The sequence below is a fragment of the Rana temporaria genome, chromosome 13 (genome assembly GCF_905171775.1).
Source record: "Rana temporaria chromosome 13, aRanTem1.1, whole genome shotgun sequence".
NCBI lineage: Eukaryota > Metazoa > Chordata > Amphibia > Anura > Ranidae > Rana > Rana temporaria.
In genome coordinates, this window is record NC_053501.1 from 109,373,400 (window position 1) to 109,398,239 (window position 24,840).

A 24,840-nucleotide genomic window follows, 5' to 3' on the forward strand; every position below is an offset into this window, starting at 1 on the left:
AAAGGTAAACCAGAACTCCAGCCAAAAAAAAGATAAAAAGGAATAGACCATTAAAACATAACATAACAAATTCAGCAATTATCAGCTTCAATCTAGAGATTTCCCCCCACAGTACTTCTTTTCTGCCACTAGATGTCCTCAACCTGATGGCCAGCATCATTCAACCAAGTTGGGATCATCCCGGACGAGCCCCCAGCCTGTGACTGGACAGTAAAAGGAGAAGCAGCACAGTGATGAGCTCATCTCCGCTCTCTCCTCCTGTCAGCATGAGAGGCTCCTTGTGCTGCTTCTTCCTCTCCCAAGCCGGCCCTTCTGTACAGGAATTGATACCGGGCCACATACAGGTACTTATACTACTTGTTTAAAAAAAAAATACATTAGATCAGGGTTTGACAAATTTGCTTGGAATCTAGGAGCCAGCTAAAAAAGTTAGGAGCCAGAAAACGCAGTGCCCATTGTTGCCACTGTGCATGTCACTGTGCCCTTTAATTGTCGCCACTGTGCCCATTGTCACCACTGTGCCCATTGATGCCACTGTACCCTTTGTCACCACTGTGCCCATTGATGCCACTGTGCCCTTTGTCGCCTCTGTGCCCATTGTCGCCGCTGTGCCCTGTAAAATGCACTTACCTTGCTCCTTCCACGTCCCTCGATGTCTTCTCCCACCTTGGTGATGCTTCAGCCAATCAGGTTACCGATAACCAGAATTTGGGGAACCTGATTGGCTGAGACAGCCGTCAGTCTTATCCAAGGAACGCACCCCCCCGTACGTCCCGAGGATAAGACATCCGGGAGCCGAGGGCTGTACTCGGAAAGCCGCTGGCTCTGATAGGCACTTCCGCACTGCCAACCAGCTGCCGTTATTCAGGTGGCCGGCGCTCAAGTTCCAGCCATCTCTGAATAGACCAGCGGCAGCGGCAACAATAACATACATTCATGCAATGCATGAATGTATGTTATTAGACTCAGTGGCGGGCGAGAGCCAGAGGGGGCGGCGCTCCAGCGCCCTCTATGGACGAACCGCCACTGCCCACCATACTTTCTTGGCATTCCCGCTCATTTGGTTGCTCATTGACTTGAATGGACTGTTAAAAACATCTTTGGGGGAACACTCAGAACTGAGCGGGAATGCATGCGTTCTGGTGTCAACGGGCCCTTAGGCTCGGTTCACACATGTCCGGTGCGAATTTCTCCCTCAGTTTTCACTGCAACTTTCCAAAGCAGCTGCGATTTAGATGCGGTTCAGATGTGATTTTTTTTGGAGCCGGCGGCCACCAGCATCTTTAACATTAGCTGGTTGTTACAGAGTGGGCCGGGAAGCCGGCCGGCACATCCGTAACAATGGATGACTCATCAGCTGTCAGCGGGCTTCCCCGCTGACAGCTGAATGTAAAAATACCATAACAAAATTGTGTAAAAAAATGTGCGGGGCCCCCCCCCCCCCCCATCCATACCAGGCCTTTTCATATCTAGTACAGATTTTAAGGGAAACCCTATGTCATCATTTAAAAGAAAAACAGCGTGGGGTCCCTCCCCAAAACCATACCAGACCCTTATCTGAACATGCATGCAGGAAAGGGGGGGTGAGCGAGCACCCCCCCCCCCCTCCTGAGCCATACGAGGCCCCATGCCCTCAACATGGGTGGGGCGGTGCTTTGGGGCAGGGATTGCTCTGCCCCCACACCCCAAAGCACCTTGTCCCCATGTTGATGAGGACAAGGGCCTCTTTCCAACAACCCTGGCCGGTGGTTGTGTGGGTCTGCTGGCAGGGGGCTTATCAGAATCTGGAAGCCCCCAGGTCCCGGCCCCCCCCCCATATGAATGAGTATGGGGACACCTGCTGGCACCGCCCCTTTGTGATATCACCAACCGGTGCATTGGGGGCAGAGAAAAACGTGGCTGCTTCCTGTTTTGTAGACCACCATCACAGGAAGTAAGTGAACCCCCCCCCCCCCTGCAAGCGATAGAAGCCTAACAGATATTTTAATCCTTCCCCTCTCCACGTAAAAAATAGACAACATTTAACCGCAAAGTTCCCGGAGAAGCTGGTTGGTATTCATGAGCAGAACGCAGAATGCCACCTCTTCCTTCCAGGCAATAAACAGAAACGTACATATAATTATGCTCGCCATGTGTTCCACTATCCCCCCCCATCCCTTTTAGCCAAGAAATACGCTTCGCCGCTACGATACAGATTACATTCCTAATGCCTTTTAAAATTCAGTGCTCCACAACATGGGGGGGAGTCGGGCGAGAGTCTGGCGGACGTGGCGCGAAAGCTGCCATCCATCGCCGCGCCATCTGCTAGGAACCTGTTATCCTTTTTCCTGGCTTCCATGCGCCGTACCGGGCGACACCTGTGCCGCTTAACCCCTCCGGTCCCGAACCGGGGCTTCCCCGTGGCCTCGACGGAACACGACGCGGCCGTCCAGCGGGGCCAAACGAGAACACAGCTTTCCAAGCCTGGCACAGAAGGGAGGCTGGAGGCCGAGCCTTGTGTTGTGGCACAACATGGAGGGGAAGTCAGGAGTTGGCAACCGGCGGAACCTGCTGCTTATCTAATGCCGGGGATTTGTAAAATAGGTCACAACTCATATTGGTTTGTCAATAAAGGCCGAAAACAAGCTGTGCACCGGATTTTAGCTTTTTTTATGTTTGTACTCAGAAGTGGAAGTTACCAGCGGATGAAAACCGCTTGTCAAAATCATCCGTACATCCAGAAGTATAGGCAGCTAGAGTTACGTGCAGATCATAAAGATGATAGGTCTGCTTATTTTATTGGCCTTTCCTGGTCCCCCCCCATTATTATTATTATTTTTTTTAAAACATTCCATTTTCATGACATACCTTATTTCAGACCCAGTGATGTCATCACCGGGCCTCTGTGCTTCTCTATGACACAAGACAAATGTATTTAGATGATATTTACCTATCCCAGAGTTCAGCTTTAAGAGAGGCATTGACAGCATGGAGAGCCTAATTTCTAATCTTATCTTCTTTTCCCTCTTCTCATCTCCTTTCCTCTTCTCTCCTCTCCATTCCCCTCCCCTCCCCTCCTCTTCTCTCCTCTTCACTTCTCTTCTTTTCTTTTCCCTCTCCTCCCCTCCCCTCTCTGCCCCACCCCTCTTCTCTACTCTTCCCTTCCCTCCTCTTCCTTTCCCTTCTATTCTCTTATTCCCCCCCCCCCCCCCCCACTCCTCATCCCTCTTCTCTTCTCTCCTATTCTCTTCCCTTCTCCTCCCCTCCTCTTCTTTTTCCTCCCCTCCCGCCTCTCTTCTCTTCTTTCTCTTCCCCTCTCCTCCCCGCCTCTCTTCTCATCTTTCTCCTTCCCTCCTCTTCTCTTCTTTTCTTTCTCCTCCCCTCCCCTCTCTGCTTCTCTCCTCCCTGCCCCTCTTCTCTTCTTTCTCTTTTCTTCTTTCTCCTCCCCTCCCCATTTCTCTTCTCTTCTCTTCTCTTCTCCTCAATCCTGTTCCCTTCCCTTCTCTTCTTTCTCCTCCCCTCCCCACCCTCTTATCTTCCCTTCCCTCCTCTTCCTTTCCCTTCCCTTCTCTTCCTTTCCCTTCCCTTCGCTTCTTTCTCATTCCCTCTCCGCCAATCCCCCTTCTCCTCTCCTCTCCTCTTCCCTTCTCGTCTTTCTCCTCCCCTCCCCTCTCTGTCACTCCCCGCCTCTCTTCTTCTCTTCTTTCTCTTCCCCTCCTCTTCTCTTCTTTCTCCTCCCATCCTCTACTCTTCTTTATCCTCCCCTCTCATCTCCTCTTCTCTTCTTTCTCTTCCCCACCCCTCCCCTTCTCTTCTCATATTTCTCCTACCCTCCTCTTCTTTCTCCTCCCCTCTCCTTTTCTCTTCTCTTCTTTCTCCTCCCCTCCTCTTCTTTTCTTTCTCCTCCCCTCCTCTTTTCTTCTTTTCCCCCCTTCCCTTCTTTCTCCTCCCCTCTCCACCCCTCCCCTTCCAGTTTCTCTTTCCTTCTTTCTCTTTTCTTCCCCTCCTCTTCTCTTCTTTCTCTTCCCCTCCTTTTCTCTTCTTTCTCCTCTCCTCTTCTCTTTTTTCTCTTCCCCACCTCTCCCCTTCTTTCTCCTCCTCTTCTCTTCTTTCTCCTCCCCTCCTCTTCTCTTCTTTCTCCTCCCCTCTCCTTTTCTCTTATTTCACCTCCCCTCCCCTTCTCTTCTCTTTTCTTCTTTTCTCTTTCCTTTCTCTTCCCTTCTTTCTCCTCCCCTCCCCTTCTCTTCTCCTCTCCTCTTTTTTTCCCTTATCTCCCCTCCCCTTCTCTTCTTCTCTCGTCTTCTATTCTCTTCTTTTCCCTTCTCTCCCTCCCCTTCTCTTCTTTTCTTTTCTTTCTCCTCTCCTCCTCTTTTCTTCTCCCCCCCTTCCCTTCTTTCTCCACCCTCCCATCCCCGTTTCTATTCTTTTCTTTCTCCTCCCCTCCTCTTCTTTTCTTTCTCCTCCCCTCTCCTTTTCTCTTTTTTCCCTTCCCCGCCTCTCCTCTTCTCTTCTTTCTCCTCCCCTCCTCTTCCCTTCTTTCTCCTCCCCTCTCTTTTTCTCTTCTTTCTCCTCCCCTTCTCTTCTCTTCTTTCTCTTCCCTTCTTTCTCCTCCCCCTTCCCTTCTTTCTCCCCCCTCCCCTCTCCGTTTCTCTTCTTTTCTTTCTCCTTCCCTCTCCTCTTCTCTTTTTTCCCCGTCTCCACCTCTCCCCTTCTCTTCCCTTCTTTCTCCTCCCCTCCTCTTCTCTTCTTTCTCCTCCCCTCTCCTTTTCTCTTCTTTCTCCTCCCCTCCCCTTCTCTTTTCTTTTCTTTCTCTTCCCTTCTTTCTCCTCCCCTCCCCTTCTGTTTTCTTCTCTTCTTTCTCTTCCCTTCTTTCTCCTCTCCTCTCCTCTTCTCTTGTTTTCCCGTCACTCCCCTCCCCTTCTTCTCTCCTCTTCGATTCTCTTCTTTTCCCTTCTCTTCTTTCTCCTTCCCTTCTCTTCTTTCTCCTTCCCTTCTTATCTTTCTCCTCCCCTCCCTTCCCTTCTCTTCTTTCTCCTTCCCTTCTTATCTTTCTCCTCCCCTCCCTTCCCTTCTCTTCTCTTTTCTTCTCTTCTCTTCTCTCCTCTCTTCTCTCCATTCTCCTCCCCTCCCTTCCTCTCATATCTTCTTTTCCCTTCCCTTTCCCGCAGTTCACCTTTAAGAAGGCACTGACAGCACAGAGAGCTTCCTCTAGAGGCTAATTTATGATCTTAAACCTTTATTTTTTTAAAGAAAAATATGGAACTAACATAGATCATGTCTGGCGGGAAATCTAAGAATATATGGGAGAGGGCGGCTCAAAGGTGGGCAAGAATTCTCAAAAGGTAGGCAGGAACCATTGCCATGGGGGGTTCCTAAAAAATAAAAAAGAAGCCATTGGGTGACTCAACCCGCCGGGCTCCACCAATATCTGAAACCTCACTTTTCCGGTAGGCCGCCCTTTTTCAAATCCCCCGACACCGGCGGCAGTGTTACGGGTCTCCTTCGCGGAGATTTACACGTCTCCGTTGTACGTGACGTAGATTTCAATTCGCCTTTCCGTGGGCGAAAGTGTTTGCTTGCGTTTTCCCTCGCCGGCCAGCAGGGGGCATTGCGCAATAACAGTTTTTCTTTTTTTCCTCGCATTACTCTGAGCATCCCGCCGGCACCAAATAACTATTTACCTCGGTGAGGAAGGCAAAGCAACAATTGACAATGAGAATGAAATGATTCCTCCTTTGTGTACGCATCCTTCGCTGAATTTCAATGGTGTTTCCCCCCGCTTCCCCCCCTACGTGTCGTCGCGTGCCGCTATAAATATCTGGAAGCGATATCGTTCCCTGGCTGGATCTTCAGGCGTCGGCGCGGTACACCCCCCCCCCCCCTCATGTAGATGGTGATGGGGGCAATAGTAGGGTATTTGTAGCACTATATTGTCAAAAGTATTGGGACGCCTGCCTTTATACACACATGGGGCCGGATTCAGGTAGAATTGCCCATTATTTACGGAGGCGCACGTTTTTGCCCTGCGCCCCCGCAAATTTGCTCCGCTGCCCTTGATTCACGGAGCAGAAGCTCCGTGAATTGCGCGGGCGCGCCGGCAAAATGCCAGGCGCCAGAGCGTGCAATTTAAATGATCCCGTAGGGGGAGGGAATCATTTAAATTAGGCGCGTTCCCGCGCCGATCGTAGAGCGCATGCTCCGTCGGGAAACTTTCCCGACGTGCATTGCGGCAAATGACGTCGCAAGGACGTCATTTGCTTCAAAGTGAACGTGAATGGCGTCCAGCGCCATTCACGAATCACTTACGCAAACGACGTAAAATTCAAATTTCGCGACGCGGGAACGACAGGTATACGTACCATGGGCTGCTAATAGCAGGGGCAGCCTTGCGCAAAAACCGACGTACGTAAACGACGTAAATTGCGTACGCAGGGCTCGCGCAACGTGGTGAATCGGCGTTAGTATGCAATTTGCATACTATACGCTGAGCACAACAGCAACGCCACCTAGCGGCCATCGCAAGAATGCACCCTAAGATATGCGGGCATAAGAGCCTTATGCCGCGCAGATCTTAGGCTGCAGTCGGCGTAACGAGGTTCCTGAATCAGGAGCACTCGTTACGCCGGGGCAAGTAAGCAATTGCACCTATGGTTACACAGGCGCAATTGCTTCTTGAATCCGGCCCATGGACTTTAATGGCATCCCAGTCTTAGGGGCAGATTCACGTAGAACTGCGGCGGCGTAACGTATCTCATTTACGTTACACCGCCGCAAGTTTTACGGGCAAGTGCTTGATTCACAAAGCACTTGCCTGTAAAGTTGCGGCGGCGTAGCGTAAATCCCCCTGGCGCAAGCCCGCCTAATTCAAATGATCCGGGCAGGGGGCGTGGATCATTTAAATTAGGCGCCGATCGTACTGCGCATGCTCCGTCTCGAAATTTCCCGCCGTTCGTGAATCGGCGTAACTAGTAATTTGCATATTCTACGCCGACCGCGATGGAAGCGCCACCTAGCGGTCAGCGTAGATATTGCACCCTAAGATACGACGGCGCTGGCCGTCGTATCTTAGGTATGTTTAAGTGTATCTCAGTTTGAGAATACACTTAAACATACGACGGCCTTAGATTCGGAGTTACGTCGGAGTATCTGCTGATACCCACAGTGCCCACAGTGGCTATGACGGCGCCTGGGGGAGAGGAGCCATAAAGACATACGATGAGCAAGTTTGGGGTGGAGGAACTTGACTGGCCTGCACAGAGTCCTGACCTCTCGTCCAACCTCAGTGATTGACCTCACAAATACTCTTCTGGAAGAATGGTCAAACATTCCCATAGACACATTCCTAAACCTTGTGGACGGCCTTCCCAGAAGATTTGAAGCTGTTATAGCTGCAAAGGGCGGGGCCAACTCAATATTGAACCCTACGGGCTAAGACTGGGATGCCATTAAAATTCATGTGTGTGTAAAGGCAGGCGTCCCAATACTTTTGGCAAAATAGAATAGGTCTCAGATACTCCAACAGAGAGAGAGCTCCCTGACCTAATCCCCAACTCTGCTCTTGGCTACCTGGGAGTTTTGTCTTTCTCCGCCCCCCCTTGGTGTGTCCAAGCTCCTCCTCTTCATAATATAAAGTGACATCATCACTGGGTCTCTGTGCTTCTCCTTTCCATTTCCATTACATACTCTATTTTAGACTCTGTGCTTCTCTATCTAATGTAGGCGGGTCTTGGCTGGTGGGAGGAGCCAGCAGGGGGCTGTACAGAGCTTCCTGAAAACATTACCAGTACTTCTCTGCAGAGCCCGCAGCCCTGATGCAAGCAGTGGGAGGAGTTATGAAAATATCAACATACCTTGATGGGCGGTGTCTCTATGTAAGCAGGCAAGGTAACGCCCATTAAATAAAAAAGGGGCGGGTCAGGGACACGCAAGCTGGGGAGGATGGTGCTGGGCAGGAAATGAGGCGGGGCTCTGATTTTCTGCTGCTTCAGATGCACATTGTGAGAAGCTCACAGTGTGCAGAGACATCGGAGGAAGCCGTTTCGGTCCAGGAGAGGAGCCGGTGCAACTGTGCAAGACTGGAGGGCGGAGTTCCCCTTTAAGTAGAACAATGATAGTGAGGTCTGTTGACCTGGGACCCGAATAAGGTCTGTTCACCTGGGACCCCCCCAGCTCTGCCCCCTTATGTTGCGGCTTCATTCTTAACATGGCATAAATGTTTTACCCAGTGCAGCAGGAGGAGTGAGACTCCAGGGCGCTTGCAGAAGGAGAAAACTTCGGATTGTCTCATTCCTTCTCGTGTCGGACGGTCGTTGCGGGTTATCGAACGCGTTGCTCGTGTCCCATCGGTCGCACTCTCTGCCCTCTCCTCATTGGTCCATCTCGCAGGCTCCCAGTCTTTTGTGTTGTAGCCAGCGCCGGCTGAGTCAATGCAGACGCCTGAATCAGAGGAACAAAGGCATTCTTTGTGCTGTAGGTGTAAACCACCTGGCCCCCGGGGTCTGCTCATACAGCTGTTCATTCATCGAGGTGTGGGGGTGCAGGGTCAGGGTGGGTCCATTCATTAAGGTGTGGGGGTGCAGGGTCAGGGTGGGTCCATTCATTAAGGTGTGGGGGTGCAGGGTCAGGGTGGGTCCATTCATTAAGGTGTGGGGGTGCAGGGTCAGGGTGGGTGCATTCATCGAGGTGTGGGGGTGCAGAGCCAGGGTGGGTGCATTCATTAAGGTGTGGGGATGCAGGGTCAGGGTGGGTACGTTCATTAATGTGTGGGGGTGCAGGGTCAGGGTGGGTGCATTCATTAAGGTGTGGGGGTGCATGGTTGGGTGAGTACATTCATTAAGGTGTGGGGGTGCAGGGTCAGGGTGGGTGCATTCATTAAGGTGTGGGGATGCAGGGTCAGGGTGGGTGCATTCATCGAGGTGTGGGGGTGCAGAGCCAGGGTGGGTGCATTCATTAAGATGTGGGGGTGCAGGGTCAGGGTGGGTGCATTCACTAAGGTGTGGGGGTGCAGGGCCAGGGTGGGCGCATTCATTAAGGTGTGGGGGTGCAGGGCCAGGGTGGGCACATTCATTAAGGTGTGGGGGTGCAGGGTCAGGGTGGGTGCTTTCATTAAGGTGTGGGGGTGCAGGGTCAGGGTGAGTGCATTCATTAAGGTGTGGGGGTGCATGGTTGGGTGAGTACATTCATTAAGGTGTGGGGGTGCAGGGTCAGGGTGGGTGCATTCATTAAGGTGTGGGAATGCAGGGTCAGGGTGGGTACGTTTATTAATGTGTGGGGGTGCAGAGTCAGGGTGGGTGCATTCATTAAGATGTGGGGGTGCAGGGTCAGGGTAGGTGCATTCATTAAGGGGTGGGGGTGCAGGGTCAGGGTGGGCGCATTCATTAAGGTGTGGGGGTGCATGGTTGGGTGAGTACATTCATTAAGGTGTGGGGGTGCAGGGTCAGGGTGGGTGCATTCATTAAGGTGTGGGGGTGCAGGGTCAGGGTAGGTGCTTCCATTAAGGTGTGGGGGTGCAGGGTCAGGGTGGGCACATTCATTAAGGTGTGGGGGTGCAGGGTCAGGGTGGGTGCATTCATTAAGGTGTGGGAATGCAGGGTCAGGGTGGGTACGTTTATTAATGTGTGGGGGTGCAGAGTCAGGGTGGGTGCATTCATTAAGATGTGGGGGTGCAGGGTCAGGGTAGGTGCATTCATTAAGGGGTGGGGGTGCAGGGTCAGGGTGGGCGCATTCATTAAGGTGTGGGGGTGCAGGGTCAGGGTGGGCGCATTCATTAAGGTGTGGGGGTGCAGGGTCAGGGTGGGTCCATTCATTAAGGTGTGGGGGTGCAGGGTCAGGGTAGGTGCTTCCATTAAGGTGTGGGGGTGCAGGGTCAGGGTGGGTGCATTCATTAAGGTGTGGGGTTGCAGGGTCAGGGTGGGTGCATTCATTAAGGTGTGGGGGTGCAGGGTCAGGGTGGGCGCATTCATTAAGGTGTGGGGTGCAGAGCCAGGGTGGGCGCATTCATTAAGGTGTGGGGGTGTAGGGTCAGGGTGGGTACATTCATTAAGGTGTGGGGTGCAGAGCCAGGGTGGGCGCATTCATTAAGGTGTGGGGGTGCAGGGCCAGGGTGGGCGCATTCGTTAAGGTGTGGGGGTGCAGGGTCAGGGTGGGTGCAATCATTAAGGTGTGGGGTGCAGAGCCAGGGTGGGTGCATTCACTAAGGTGTGGGGGTGCAGGGTCAGGGTGGGTCCATTCATTAAGGTGTGGGGGTGCAGGGTCAGGGTGGGTGCAATCATTAAGGTGTGGGGGTGCAGAGCCAGGGTGGGTGCATTCATTAAGGTGTGGGGGTGCAGGGTCAGGGTGGGTGCATTCATTAAGGTGTGGGGGGGGCAGGGTCAGGGTGGGTGCATTCATCAAGGTGTGGGGGTGCAGGGCCAGGGTGGGTGCATTCATTAAGGTGTGGGGGTGCAGGATCAGGGTGGGTGCATTCATTAAGGTGTGGGGGGTGCAGGGTCAGGGTGGGCGCATTCATTAATGTGTGGGGTTGCAGGGTCAGGGTGGGCGCATTCATTAAGGTGTGGGGGTGCAGGGTCAGGGTGGGCGCATTCATTAAGGTGTGGTGGTGCAGGGTCAGGGTGGGTGCATTCATTAAGGTGTGGGGGTGCAGGGTCAGGGTGGGCGCATTCATTAAGGTGTGGGGGTGCAGGGTCAGGGTGGGCGCATTCATTAAGGTGTGGGGGTGCAGGGTCAGGGTGGGCGCATTCATTAAGGTGTGGGGGGTGTAGGGTCAGGGTGGGTGCATTCATTAAGGTGTGGGGATGCAGGGTCAGGGTGGGCGCATTCATTAAGGTGTGGGGGGTGCAGGGTCAGGGTGGGTGCAAAAAAAACCTGCCCGGGGTTCTAACCCCTCCCACTGGGTCAGACTATATCCATAGACAGACAGAGGGACGGAGGAAGTGACGCCGGGGTGAAGCGCGCTCCATGCTGACTCAACTGCCTGTAATTAAAGTCACATTTCAGACACGTTGAAAGAGGCCGCAACTCGCTCCCGGCGTCGTTAAAACGAGCGCCATGAAGACGATGAGAAGCTTGCGAATATTTCTTCGCCGCTCTGCATTTCTTTGTCTCCCGACCCGGAACTCCGACCAAGAATAACAACAGAAAAATGAGGCGAAAAAAAAACAGCCTTCGCTGCGATATTCACCTCCAGTTCAGAGATGTCCCCTGCAGTACTTTTGTTCTGCCACTAGATGTCCTCAGCAATATTCACCTCCGGTTCAGAGATGTCCCCTGCAGTACTTTTGTTCTGCCACTAGATGTCCTCAGTCTGCTTCACCTTCAATCCAGAGATGTCCCTTGCAGTACCTTTCTTCTGCCACTAGATGTCCTCAGTCTGATGACCAGCAATAATTTCCTTCAATCCAGAGATGTCCCCTGCAGTACTTTTTGCTCTGTCACTAGATGTCCTCACCAATATCCACCTTCAATCCAGAGATGTCCCCTGCAGTTGTTTTCCTTCTGCCACTAGATGTCCTCAGTCTGCTTCACCTTCAATCCAGAGATGTCCCTTGCAGTACCTTTCTTCTGCCACTAGATGTCCTCAGTCTGATGACCAGCAATAATTACCTTCAGTCCAGAGATGTCCCCTGCAGTACTTTTGCTCTGCCACTAGATGTCCTCAGTCTGAAAGCCAGCAATATTCACCTTCAATCCAGAGATGTCCCCTGCAGTTTTTTTCTTTCTGCCACTAGATGTCCTCAGTCTGCTGACCAGCAATATCCACCTTCAATCCAGAGACGTCCCCTGCAGTTTTTTTTCTTCTGCCACTAGATGTCCTCAGCAATATTCACCTTCAGTACAGAGACGTCCCTTACAGTTTTTTTTCTTCTGCTACTAGATGTCCTCAGTCTGCTGACCAGCAATATCCACCTTCAATCCAGAGACGTCCCCTGCAGTTTTTTTTTCTTCTGCCACTAGATGTCCTCAATCTGCTGGACAGCAATATTCACCTTCAATCCAAAAATGTCCCCTGCAGTTTTTTTTCTTCTGCCACTATTGTCCATAGTCTGCTTCACCTTCAATCCAGAGATGTCCCCTGCAGTTTTTTTCCTTCTGCCACTAGATGTCCTCAGTCTGCTTCACCTTCAATCCAGAGATGTCCCCTGCAGTACCTTTCTTCTGCCACTAGATGTCCTCAATCTGCTGACCAGCAATATCCACCTTCAATCCAGAGACGTCCCCTGCAGTTTTTTTTCTTCTGCCACTAGATGTCCTCAGCAATATTCACCTTCAATCCAGAGACGTCCCTTACAGTTTTTTTCCTTCTGCCACTAGATGTCCTCAGTCTGCTTCACCTTCAATCCAGAGGTGTCCCTTGCAGTACTTTTCTTCTGCCACTAGATGTCCTCAGTCTGCTGACCAGCAATATTCACCTTCAATCCAGAGATGTCCCCTGCAGTTTTTTCCTTCTGTCACTAGATGTCCTCAGCAATATCCACCTTCAATCCAGAGACGCCCCCTGCAGTTTTTCTTCTGTCACTAGATGTCCTCAGTCCGCTGCCCAGCAATATTCACTGTCAATCCAGACATTTCCCCTGCAGTACCTTCCATCTGCCACTAGATGTCCTCAGTCTGCTGGCCAACATCATTCTACTGAGCCAGGGAACCACCCACAGCCCGTGATTGGACAGTGAAGGGGGGAGGAGCACGGTGATGGGGTCACTCTGCTCTCTCCTCCTATCAGAATGCTTCTTGTGGCTCTTTGTGCTGTTGCTGCTTCTTCCTCCCAACCGGCTAGCCCTGCTGTACGGGGACCGCAAGAGGCTGATACTGGGGCTGTCGGGAGATTCCGCCATTGACCTGCAGGCGGAACGGGAGAAAACCGAGCCGGCTATGGCTACAGGAACACGGTAGATCGAAAACCTGGCCCCCCCGTACACGATACAATCTGATTGTACAATCTCTGAGCAATGGTCTATAGGTCTACCAAAACGATGACAAACCTAACCAATCCATCCAATGGGCATCCAATCAGGCGGAAATTTGTACAATCAGATTGTATAACGTACGATCCCCTGAGATTGTACAATCAGATTGTATAACGTACGATCCCCTGAGATTGTACAATCAGATTGCGTAGCGTGCGATCCCCTGAGATTGTACAATCAGATTGTATAACGTACGATCCCCTGAGATTGTACAATCAGATTGCATAGCGTACGATCCCCTGAGATTGTACAATCAGATTGCATAGCGTACGATCCTCTGAGATTGTACAATCAGATTGTATAACGTACGATCCCCTGAGATTGTACAATCAGATTGTATAACGTACGATCCCCTGAGATTGTACAATCAGATTGCATAGCGTACGATCCCCTGAGATTGTACAATCAGATTGCATAGCGTACGATCCCCTGAGATTGTACAATCAGATTGCATAGCGTACGATCCCCTGAGATTGTACAATCAGATTGCGTAGCGTGCGATCCCCTGAGATTGTACAATCAGATTGCACCGTGTACGATCCCCTGAGATTGTACAATCAGATTGCGTAGCGTGCGATCCCCTGAGATTGTACAATCAGATTGTATAGCCTACGATCCCCTGAGATTGTACAATCAGATTGCACAGCGTACGATCCCCTGAGATTGTACAATCTGATTGCATAGCGTATGATCCCCTGAGATTGTACAATCAGATTGCGTAGCGTGCGATCCCCTGAGATTGTACAATCAGATTGTATAACGTACGATCCCCTGAGATTGTACAATCAGATTGCATAGCGTACGATCCCCTGAGATTGTACAATCAGATTGTATAACGTACGATCCCCTGAGATTGTACAATCAGATTGCATAGCGTACGATCCCCTGAGATTGTACAATCAGATTGCATAGCGTACGATCCCCTGAGATTGTACAATCAGATTGCATAGCGTACGATCCCCTGAGATTGTACAATCAGATTGCGTAGCGTGCGATCCCCTGAGATTGTACAATCAGATTGCACCGTGTACGATCCCCTGAGATTGTACAATCAGATTGCGTAGCGTGCGATCCCCTGAGATTGTACAATCAGATTGCGTAGCGTGCGATCCCCTGAGATTGTACAATCAGATTGTATAGCCTACGATCCCCTGAGATTGTACAATCAGATTGCACAGCGTACGATCCCCTGAGATTGTACAATCAGATTGCATAGCGTACGATCCCCTGAGATTGTACAATCAGATTGCATAGCGTACGAACGTCTGAGATTGTACAATCAGATTGCACCGTGTACGATCCCCTGAGATTGTACAATCAGATTGCATAGCGTACGAACGTCTGAGATTGTACAATCAGATTGCATAGCGTACGATCCCCTGAGATTGTACAATCAGATTGCATAGCGTATGATCCCCTGAGATTGTACAATCTGATTGCATAGCGTATGATCCCCTGAGATTGTACAATCAGATTGCATAGCGTACGATCCCCTGAGATTGTACAATCAGATTGCATAGCGTACGATCCCCTGAGATTGTACAATCAGATTGCATAGCGTACGATCCCCTGAGATTGTACAATCAGATTGCGTAGCGTGCGATCCCCTGAGATTGTACAATCAGATTGCACCGTGTACGATCCCCTGAGATTGTACAATCAGATTGCGTAGCGTGCGATCCCCTGAGATTGTACAATCAGATTGTATAGCCTACGATCCCCTGAGATTGTACAATCAGATTGCACAGCGTACGATCCCCTGAGATTGTACAATCTGATTGCATAGCGTATGATCCCCTGAGATTGTACAATCAGATTGCACAGCGTACGATCCCCTGAGATTGTACAATCTGATTGCATAGCGTACGATCCCCTGAGATTGTACAATCAGATTGTATAACGTACGATCCCCTGAGATTGTACAATCAGATTGCATAGCGTACGATCCCCTGAGATTGTACAATCAGATTGTATAACGTACGATCCCCTGAGATTGTACAATCAGATTGCATAACGTACGATCCCCTGAGATTGTACAATCAGATTGCATAGCGTACGATCCCCTGAGATTGTACAATCAGATTGCATAGCGTACGATCCCCTGAGATTGTACAATCAGATTGCGTAGCGTGCGATCCCCTGAGATTGTACAATCAGATTGCACCGTGTACGATCCCCTGAGATTGTACAATCAGATTGCGTAGCGTGCGATCCCCTGAGATTGTACAATCAGATTGCGTAGCGTGCGATCCCCTGAGATTGTACAATCAGATTGTATAGCCTACGATCCCCTGAGATTGTACAATCAGATTGCACAGCGTACGATCCCCTGAGATTGTACAATCAGATTGCATAGCGTACGATCCCCTGAGATTGTACAATCAGATTGCATAGCGTACGAACGTCTGAGATTGTACAATCAGATTGCACCGTGTACGATCCCCTGAGATTGTACAATCAGATTGCATAGCGTACGAACGTCTGAGATTGTACAATCAGATTGCATAGCGTACGATCCCCTGAGATTGTACAATCAGATTGCATAGCGTATGATCCCCTGAGATTGTACAATCTGATTGCATAGCGTATGATCCCCTGAGATTGTACAATCAGATTGCACCGTGTACGATCCCCTGAGATTGTACAATCTGATTGCATAGCGTATGATCCCCTGAGATTGTACAATCAGATTGCATAGCGTACGATCCCCTGAGATTGTACAATCAGATTGCATAGCGTACGAACGTCTGAGATTGTACAATCAGATTGTATAACGTACGATCCCCTGAGATTGTACAATCAGATTGTATAACGTGCGATCCCCTGAGATTGTACAATCAGATTGCATAGCGTACGATCCCCTGAGATTGTGCAATCAGATTGTATAACGTACGATCCCCTGAGATTGTACAATCAGATTGTATAGCGTACGATCCCCTGAGATTGTACAATCAGATTGCATAGCGTACGATCCCCTGAGATTGTACAATCAGATTGCATAGCGTACGATCCCCTGAGATTGTACAATCAGATTGTATAGCGTACGATCCCCTGAGATTGTACAATCAGATTGTATAACGTACGATCCCCTGAGATTGTACAATCAGATTGCATAGCGTACGATCCCCTGAGATTGTACAATCAGATTGCACCGTGTACGATCGTCTGAGATTGTACAATCAGATTGCATAGCGTATGATCCCCTGAGATTGTACAATCAGATTGTATAGCGTACGATCCCCTGAGATTGTACAATCAGATTGTATAACGTACGATCCCCTGAGATTGTACAATCAGATTGCATAGCGTACGATCCCCTGAGATTGTACAATCAGATTGCACCGTGTACGATCGTCTGAGATTGTACAATCAGATTGCATAGCGTATGATCCCCTGAGATTGTACAATCAGATTGCACCGTGTACGATCCCCTGAGATTGTACAATCAGATTGCACCGTGTACGATCGTCTGAGATTGTACAATCAGATTGCATAGCGTACGATCCCCTGAGATTGTACAATCAGATTGCACCGTGTACGATCCCCTGAGATTGTACAATCTGATTGCATAGCGTACGATCCCCTGAGATTGTACAATCAGATTGCATAGCGTGCGATCCCCTGAGATTGTACAATCAGATTGTATAACGTACGATCCCCTGAGATTGTACAATCAGATTGTATAGCGTACGATCCCCTGAGATTGTACAATCAGATTGTATAACGTACGATCCCCTGAGATTGTACAATCAGATTGCATAGCGTACGATCCCCTGAGATTGTGCAATCAGATTGCATAGCGTACGAACGTCTGAGATTGTACAATCAGATTGCATAGCGTATGATCCCCTGAGATTGTACAATCAGATTGCACCGTGTACGATCGTCTGAGATTGTACAATCAGATTGCATAGCGTATGATCCCCTGAGATTGTACAATCAGATTGCACCGTGTACGATCCCCTGAGATTGTACAATCAGATTGCACCGTGTACGATCGTCTGAGATTGTACAATCAGATTGCATAGCGTGCGATCCCCTGAGATTGTACAATCTGATTGCATAGCGTACGATCCCCTGAGATTGTACAATCAGATTGCATAGCGTGCGATCCCCTGAGATTGTACAATCAGATTGTATAACGTACGATCCCCTGAGATTGTACAATCAGATTGCATAGCGTACGATCCCCTGAGATTGTGCAATCAGATTGCATAGCGTACGAACGTCTGAGATTGTACAATCAGATTGCATAGCGTGCGATCCCCTGAGATTGTACAATCAGATTGCACCGTGTACGGTCAGATTGTAGGACGATCAGCGGGTCGGACAGATCAGTCGATATAACTTTATAACCGATCCCCGATAAGTTTCGCGTTGCGCACAAATCTCACGCCGCGACCGCCGCATCCTTCGATCGCCTTCTCTCGCCACAATCACGTTTCTTTGTTTAACGTAGGAAAAAAAAATGTGATCCTTTTAAATGTCTCTTCCAGACATGATATGGAATGTGGGGGGAGGGGACGGAGCATTAAAGTTTGGGGGGGATGGAGCATTTAAGTTAAGGGGGAGGGCATTTAAGTTGGGGGGGGGGGGACAGAGCATTTAAGTTGGGGGGGAACCGGAGCATTTAAGTTGGGGGGGGGGGGATGGAGCATTTAAGTTGGGGGGGGGGGACAGAGCATTTAAGTTGGGGGGTGTAGCATTTAAGTTGGGGGGGGGACAGAGCATTTAAGTTGGGGGGTGTAGCATTTAAGTTGGGGGGGGGGGGGGGACAGAGCATTTAAGTTGGGGAGGGACAGAGCATTTAAGTTGGGGGAGGGACAGAGCATTTAAGTTGGGGGGGATGGAGCATTTAAGTTGGGGGGGATGGAGCATTTAAGTTGGGGGGGTGTAGCATTTATGTTGGGGGGGAGCATTTATGTTGGGGGGGTGTAGCATTTAAGTTGGGACAGAGCATTTAGGTTGGGGGGTGTAGCATTTAAGTTGGGGGGGGTGTAGCATTTAAGTTGGGGGGGGGGGGGGTAGCATTTAAGTTGGGACAGAGCATTTAGGTTGGGGGGGGGAGCATTTAAGTTGGGGGGGTGTAGCATTTATGTTGGGGGGAGCATTTAAGTTGGGGGGGACAGAGCATTTTAGTTGGGGGGGTGTAGCATTTAAGTTTTTAAGTTGGGGGGGGTGTAGCATTTAAGTTGGGGGAGCATTTAAGTTGGGGGGGGGGGGCAGAGCATTTAAGTTGGGGGGGTGTAGCATTTAAGTTGGGGGGGGGGGGGACGGAGCATTTAAGTTGGGGGGGGTGTAGCATTTAAGTTTTTAAGTTGGGGGGGTGTAGCATTTAAGTTGGGGGGGTGTAGCATTTAAGTTGGGGGGAGCATTTAAGTTGGGGGGGGGGGGGACAGAGCATTTAAGTTGGGGGGGTGTAGCATTTAAGTTTTTAAGTTGGGGGGGGGTGTAGCATTTAAGTTGGGGGGGGGACGGAGCATTTAAGTTGGGGGGGACGGAGCATTTAAGTTGGGGGGGGGAGCATTTAAGTTGGGGGGGGGCGGAGCATGTAAGTTGGGGGGGGGAGCATTTAAGTTGGGGGGGGGGACGGAGCATGTAAGTTGGGGGGGGGGGGTAGCATTTAAGTTGGGGGGACGGAGCATTTAAGTTGGGGGGGGGACGGAGCATTTAAGTTGGGGGGGGGACGGAGCATGTAAGTTGGGGGGGGGACGGAGCATTTAAGTTGGGGGGGGGGGACGGAGCATTTAAGTTGGGGGAGGAAAAAAAATTCTCATCATAAACGAAAAACTTCCAAAATTCCAAAATTCCTTTTTTTTTTCCACATCAGCAATTCCCAGCAGACCCCCCCTCCCCCGCCCCCTCCCCCCCCCCTCTGTCTTGTCCACTCAGCTCCTCATTCCATACAACTTTTTTTTTTTCCTTGTTGTTCTGTTGGAGAGAGCGAGAGAAAAAAAAGGGAGTTTAAAAAAAAAAAAAAGTCTGTCCCTCCCCCTCTCCTGCCTGCGGAATGGTTTCTTCCGCCGCTGGATTCATCATTCTCTCATTCCAAGACTTTTTTTTTTTTTTTTGTGTTCCAGAGAGAAGAGAAGAGAGAAGAGAAGAGAAGAGAAGTGGAGGAAGTGGAGCTTCTACCGCGGGAGCCAAAAACTCACAACCTTCTCCGGGAACCCGGGATCTACTTTTTCCGATCGTTTCTGATTTTCGGGGGGGATTTTGGATTTGTGTCGCCGTTTCGCTTTACTAAAAAAAAAAAGGAGCAACAAACAAAATCACGTCGAAATCTTACAAGTCACCCAAAAAAAAGAAGAAGGATCAAGAGCATGTTCTTCCTCTTCCTATGGATCTTCACCCTGCCAGACTCACTTTCCCAAGGTAACATTAGATACATTGTTTCCGAGTCGAAAAAGAGCAACATGTAGTTTTGTGTGTGGGGGGGGGGGGGGGGGGGAATGTTGCCACATCTGTATTGTATTAGGCTGTGGAACCCCCCTGAGATGCCACCAGATCTTGGGTTTTCGGTGGCGTTGGCTTTGTCATGATGTTGTGTTTTTATATATTTTAGGCTGTTTTTTTATGCTTTATGTTGGTTTGATTTTTTTCGCATGGTATTGCAACTTTGGTCCAGGCTGATGTGATCCAAGAAGAAGAAGAAGAAGGAGGAGGAAGGGGGGGGATGCTGGATACTAATCATGATTGTGCCATGACTCAGGACCATGGCTGGGATGGGTTAACCCGTTGTTTGTAAACCGATCTCTTTATTATTTTCCTCGATATCTTTGTGTTTTTGTTACGTGGGTTGTTGTTGTTGTTGTTTATTGGTAAACTGATCTCAGTTTTAGGAACGGCAACGTTGTGCTTTGCCTTGCGTGACAGTCTTGTGCTACACAATGCATCGTTCTCCCGAAGCTGCGGGCTTTTTCGAGGAGTTTGGTAGATCCGTGAGCCTGGGTTCTGGATCTGCTCCGTAGCCTGGGGTCTGCATCTGCTCCGTAGCCTGGGGTCTGGATCTGCTCCGTAGCCTGGGGTCTGGATCTGCTCCACAGGCTAGTTTCTGGATCTGGCTCCACAGGCTAGGTTCTGGATCTGGCTCCACAGGCTAGGATCTGGCTCCACAGGCTAGGTTCTGGATCTGGCTCCACAGGCTAGGTTCTGGATCTGGATCTGGCTCCACAGGCTAGGTTCTGGATCTGCTCCGTATCCTGGGTTCTGGATCTGCTTCGTATCCTGGGTTCTGGATCTGCTCCGTATCCTGGGTTCTGGATCTGCTCTGTAACCTGGGTTCTGAATCTGCTCCACAGGCTAGGTTCAGGATCTGGCTCCACAGACTAGGTTCCGGATCCGCAGCCTGGGTTCTGGATTTGCTCCGTATCCTGGGGTATGGATCTGCTCTGTAGCCTGGGTTCTGGATCTGTGAGCCTGGGCTTTTGATCTGTGAGCCTGGGCTTTGGATCTGTGAGCCTGGGCTTTGGATCTGTTCCATAGCCTGGGTTCTGAATCTGCTCTGTATCCTGGGGTCTGGATCTGCTCTGTAGCCTGGGTTCTGGATCTGCTCCACAGGCTAGGTTCTGGATCCGCTCCGTAGCCCAGGCTTCGGATCTGCTTTGTAGCCTGGGCTTTGGATCTGCTCAGTAGACTGGGCTTTGGATCTGCTCAGTAGACTGGGCTTTGGATCTGCTCAGTAGCCTGGGCTTTGGATCTGCTCAGTAGCCTGGGCTTTGGATCAGCACCGTAGCCTAGGCTCTGGACCTTCTCTGTAGCCTGGGTTCTGTATCAGCTATGTAGCCCGGGTTCTGTATCAGCTCCATAGCCTGGGTTCTGTATCAGCTCCATAGCCTGGGTTCTGTATCAGTACCGTAGCCTCAGTTTTGGATCAGCACCCTAGCCTAGGCTCTGGACCTTCTCTGCAGCCTGGGCTTTGGATATGCTCTGTAGCCTGGGCTTTGGATATGCTCTGTAGCCTGGGCTTTGGATGTGCTCTGTAGCCTGGGCATTGGATCTGCTCTGTAGCCTGGCTTTGGATCTTCTCTGTAGCCTGGCTTTGGATCTTCTCTGTAGCCCGGCTTTGGATCTGCTCTGTAGCCTAGGTTCTGGATCTGCTCTGTAGCCCGGGCTTTGGATCTGCTCTGTAGCCTAGGTTCTGGATCAGCTCCGTAGCCTAGGCTCTGGACCTTCTCTGTAGCCTAGGCTCTGGACCTTCTCTGTAGCCTTAACCTGTTGAATGGAGATGGGGATTGATGGGATTGCTTGCACTGCAGCCATGTGGTGACCTCACTGGAGCTGTCAATCGCTTTGGTGGTTGAAGGGTGAATGGATCAGTGGTGGTTCTGGGGCAGCATGGGGGCTTTTCTTGGGTGGGAATGGCGACCTATCTGTTGAGTAGTAAGCAATATTTTCTATGTTGCCTGAAAAAGATACTTTGTGAGGATTGAAGGGATTGGGAAAGAGGCGTGTGGATCATCATAGAAATCTTTCTTAATCCTTTAACCCCAAATAAATCCTTGTCAGGTCCTGGGGAACCCCCGATATAATTAATTCATTGGTGATCAGTGAGAAGAATGTCCCTTACATTGGTGATCAGTGAGAAGAATGTCCCTTACATTGGTGATCAGTGAGAAGAATGTCCCTTACATTGGTGATCAGTGAGAAGAATGTTCCTTACATTGGTGATCAGTGAGAAGAATGTCCCTTACATTGGTGATCAGTGGGAAGAATGTTCCTTACATTGGTGATCAGTGGGAAGAATGTCCCTTACATTGGTGATCAGTGGGAAGAATGTCCCTTACATTGGTGATCAGTGAGAAGAATGCTCCTTACATTGGTGATCAGTGAGAAGAATGTCCCTTACATTGGTGATCAGTGGTAAGAATGTCCCTTACATTGGTGATCAGTGAGAAGAATGTTCCTTACATTGGTGATCAGTGAGAAGAATGTTCCTTACATTGGTGATCAGTGGGAAGAATGTTCCTTACATTGGTGATCAGTGAGAAGAATGTTCCTTACATTGGTGATCAGTGGGAAGAATGTTCCTTACATTGGTGATCAGTGAGAAGAATGCTCCTTACATTGGTGATCAGTGGGAAGAATGTTCCTTACATTGGTGATCAGTGAGAAGAATGTCCCTTACATTGGTGATCAGTGAGAAGAATGCCCCTTACATTGGTGATCAGTGAGAAGAATGTCCCTTACATTGGTGATCAGTGAGAAGAATGCCCCTTACATTGGTGATCAGTGAGAAGAATGTCCCTTACATTGGTGATCAGTGAGAAGAATGCCCCTTACATTGGTGATCAGTGAGAAGAATGTCCCTTACATTGGTGATCAGTGAGAAGAATGTTCCTTACATTGGTGATCAGTGGGAAGAATGTTCCTTACATTGGTGATCAGTGGGAAGAATGTTCCTTACATTGGTGATCAGTGAGAAGAATGTTCCTTACATTGGTGATCAGTGAGAAGAATGTCCCTTACATTGGTGATCAGTGGGAAGAATGTCCCTTACATTGGTGATCAGTGGGAAGAATGTCCCTTACATTGGTGATCAGTGGGAAGAATGTTCCTTACATTGGTGATCAGTGGGAAGAATGTTCCTTACATTGGTGATCAGTGGGAAGAATGTTCCTTACATTGGTGATCAGTGGGAAGAATGTTCCTTACATTGGTGATCAGTGAGAAGAATGTCCCTTACATTGGTGATCAGTGAGAAGAATGTTCCTTACATTGGTGATCAGTGGGAAGAATGTTCCTTACATTGGTGATCAGTGGGAAGAATGTTCCTTACATTGGTGATCAGTGGGAAGAATGTCCCTTACATTGGTGATCAGTGGGAAGAATGTCCCTTACATTGGTGATCAGTGAGAAGAATGTTCCTTACATTGGTGATCAGTGGGAAGAATGTCTCTTACATTGGTGATCAGTGAGAAGAATGTCCCTTACATTGGTGATCAGTGGTAAGAATGTCCCTTACATTGGTGATCAGTGAGAAGAATGTTCCTTACATTGGTGATCAGTGAGAAGAATGTTCCTTACATTGGTGATCAGTGGGAAGAATGTTCCTTACATTGGTGATCAGTGAGAAGAATGTTCCTTACATTGGTGATCAGTGAGAAGAATGTCCCTTACATTGGTGATCAGTGAGAAGAATGTCCCTTACATTGGTGATCAGTGAGAAGAATGTCCCTTACATTGGTGATCAGTGAGAAGAATGTTCCTTACATTGGTGATCAGTGAGAAGAATGTCCCTTACATTGGTGATCAGTGGGAAGAATGTCCCTTACATTGGTGATCAGTGAGAAGAATGTCCCTTACATTGGTGATCAGTGGGAAGAATGTCCCTTACATTGGTGATCAGTGAGAAGAATGTCCCTTACATTGGTGATCAGTGAGAAGAATGTCCCTTACATTGGTGATCAGTGAGAAGAATGTTCCTTACATTGGTGATCAGTGAGAAGAATGTTCCTTACATTGGTGATCAGTGAGAAGAATGTCCCTTACATTGGTGATCAGTGGGAAGAATGTCCCTTACATTGGTGATCAGTGAGAAGAATGTTCCTTACATTGGTGATCAGTGAGAAGAATGTCCCTTACATTGGTGATCAGTGGGAATAATGTCCCTTACATTGGTGATCAGTGGGAAGAATGTCCCTTACATTGGTGATCAGTGGGAAGAATGTCCCTTACATTGGTGATCAGTGGGAAGAATGTCCCTTACATTGGTGATCAGTGGGAAGAATGTCCCTTACATTGGTGATCAGTGAGAAGAATGTCCCTTACATTGGTGATCAGTGGAAAGAATGTCCCTTACATTGGTGATCAGTGGGAAGAATGTCCCTTACATTGGTGATCAGTGGGAAGAATGTTCCTTACATTGGTGATCAGTGAGAAGAATGTCCCTTACATTGGTGATCAGTGGGAAGAATGTTCCTTACATTGGTGATCAGTGAGAAGAATGCCCCTTACATTGGTGATCAGTGAGAAGAATGTCCCTTACATTGGTGATCAGTGAGAAGAATGTTCCTTACATTGGTGATCAGTGGGAAGAATGTCCCTTACATTGGTGATCAGTGAGAAGAATGCTCCTTACATTGGTGATCAGTGAGAAGAATGTCCCTTACATTGGTGATCAGTGAGAAGAATGTCCCTTACATTGGTGATCAGTGGGAAGAATGTCCCTTACATTGGTGATCAGTGAGAAGAATGTCCCTTACATTGGTGATCAGTGAGAAGAATGCCCCTTACATTGGTGATCAGTGGGAAGAATGTCCCTTACATTGGTGATCAGTGGGAAGAATGTTCCTTACATTGGTGATCAGTGGGAAGAATGTCCCTTACATTGGTGATCAGTGGGAAGAATGTCCCTTACATTGGTGATCAGTGAGAAGAATGTCCCTTACATTGGTGATCGGTGGGAAGAATGTCCCTTACATTGGTGATCAGTGGGAAGAATGTCCCTTACATTGGTGATCAGTGGGAAGAATGTCCCTTACATTGGTGATCAGTGAGAAGAATGTCCCTTACATTGGGGATCAGTGGGAAGAATGTCCCTTACATTGGTGATCAGTGAGAAGAATGTCCCTTACATTGCCAAGTGGCCTTGGACCTGGAATTATGAAGACAGGATCAGGTGAGAGTTCCAGGAACCTCTGAAGGAACCTTAAAGCTCCACAGAACTCTGGTACACAATGGCGGGTCTATGGGGAGATGACCTCTTCAGGAATACGGGGTAAAGCCTCGTTGGCCGGGGTTTGAAATCTTCAGTCGCACAGAACAAGCAGCATTGTATTTTATCGCTGGCGACAGTGGAGTGATTGAAGGGTTAACAGTAGAGATGGTGAGAACCCGTCTTAGCAGCTGATCAAAGCTTGTTCTGCTTTTTCCGTAGAAGACGGAATCTTCCCGTTCT

General features: G+C 49.3%; 1 protein-coding gene and 1 pseudogene across 2 annotated transcripts in view; one reads left to right on the top strand and one right to left on the bottom strand.

The window, feature by feature from the left end:
- Positions 1-12,809, bottom strand: part of LOC120920118 — a 20,830-nt pseudogene extending 8,021 nt beyond the window's left edge.
- A 6,198-nt stretch (positions 12,810-19,007) lies between these two features.
- Positions 19,008-24,840, top strand: part of KIRREL1 (kirre like nephrin family adhesion molecule 1) — a 292,257-nt gene continuing 286,424 nt past the window's right edge. For both annotated transcript variants that reach the window (XM_040332857.1, XM_040332858.1), the window contains exon 1: positions 19,008-19,316. In XM_040332857.1, coding sequence (XP_040188791.1) covers positions 19,265-19,316 — 52 coding nt within the window. In that variant the 5' untranslated portion in view covers positions 19,008-19,264. The remainder of the gene's footprint in view (positions 19,317-24,840) is intronic.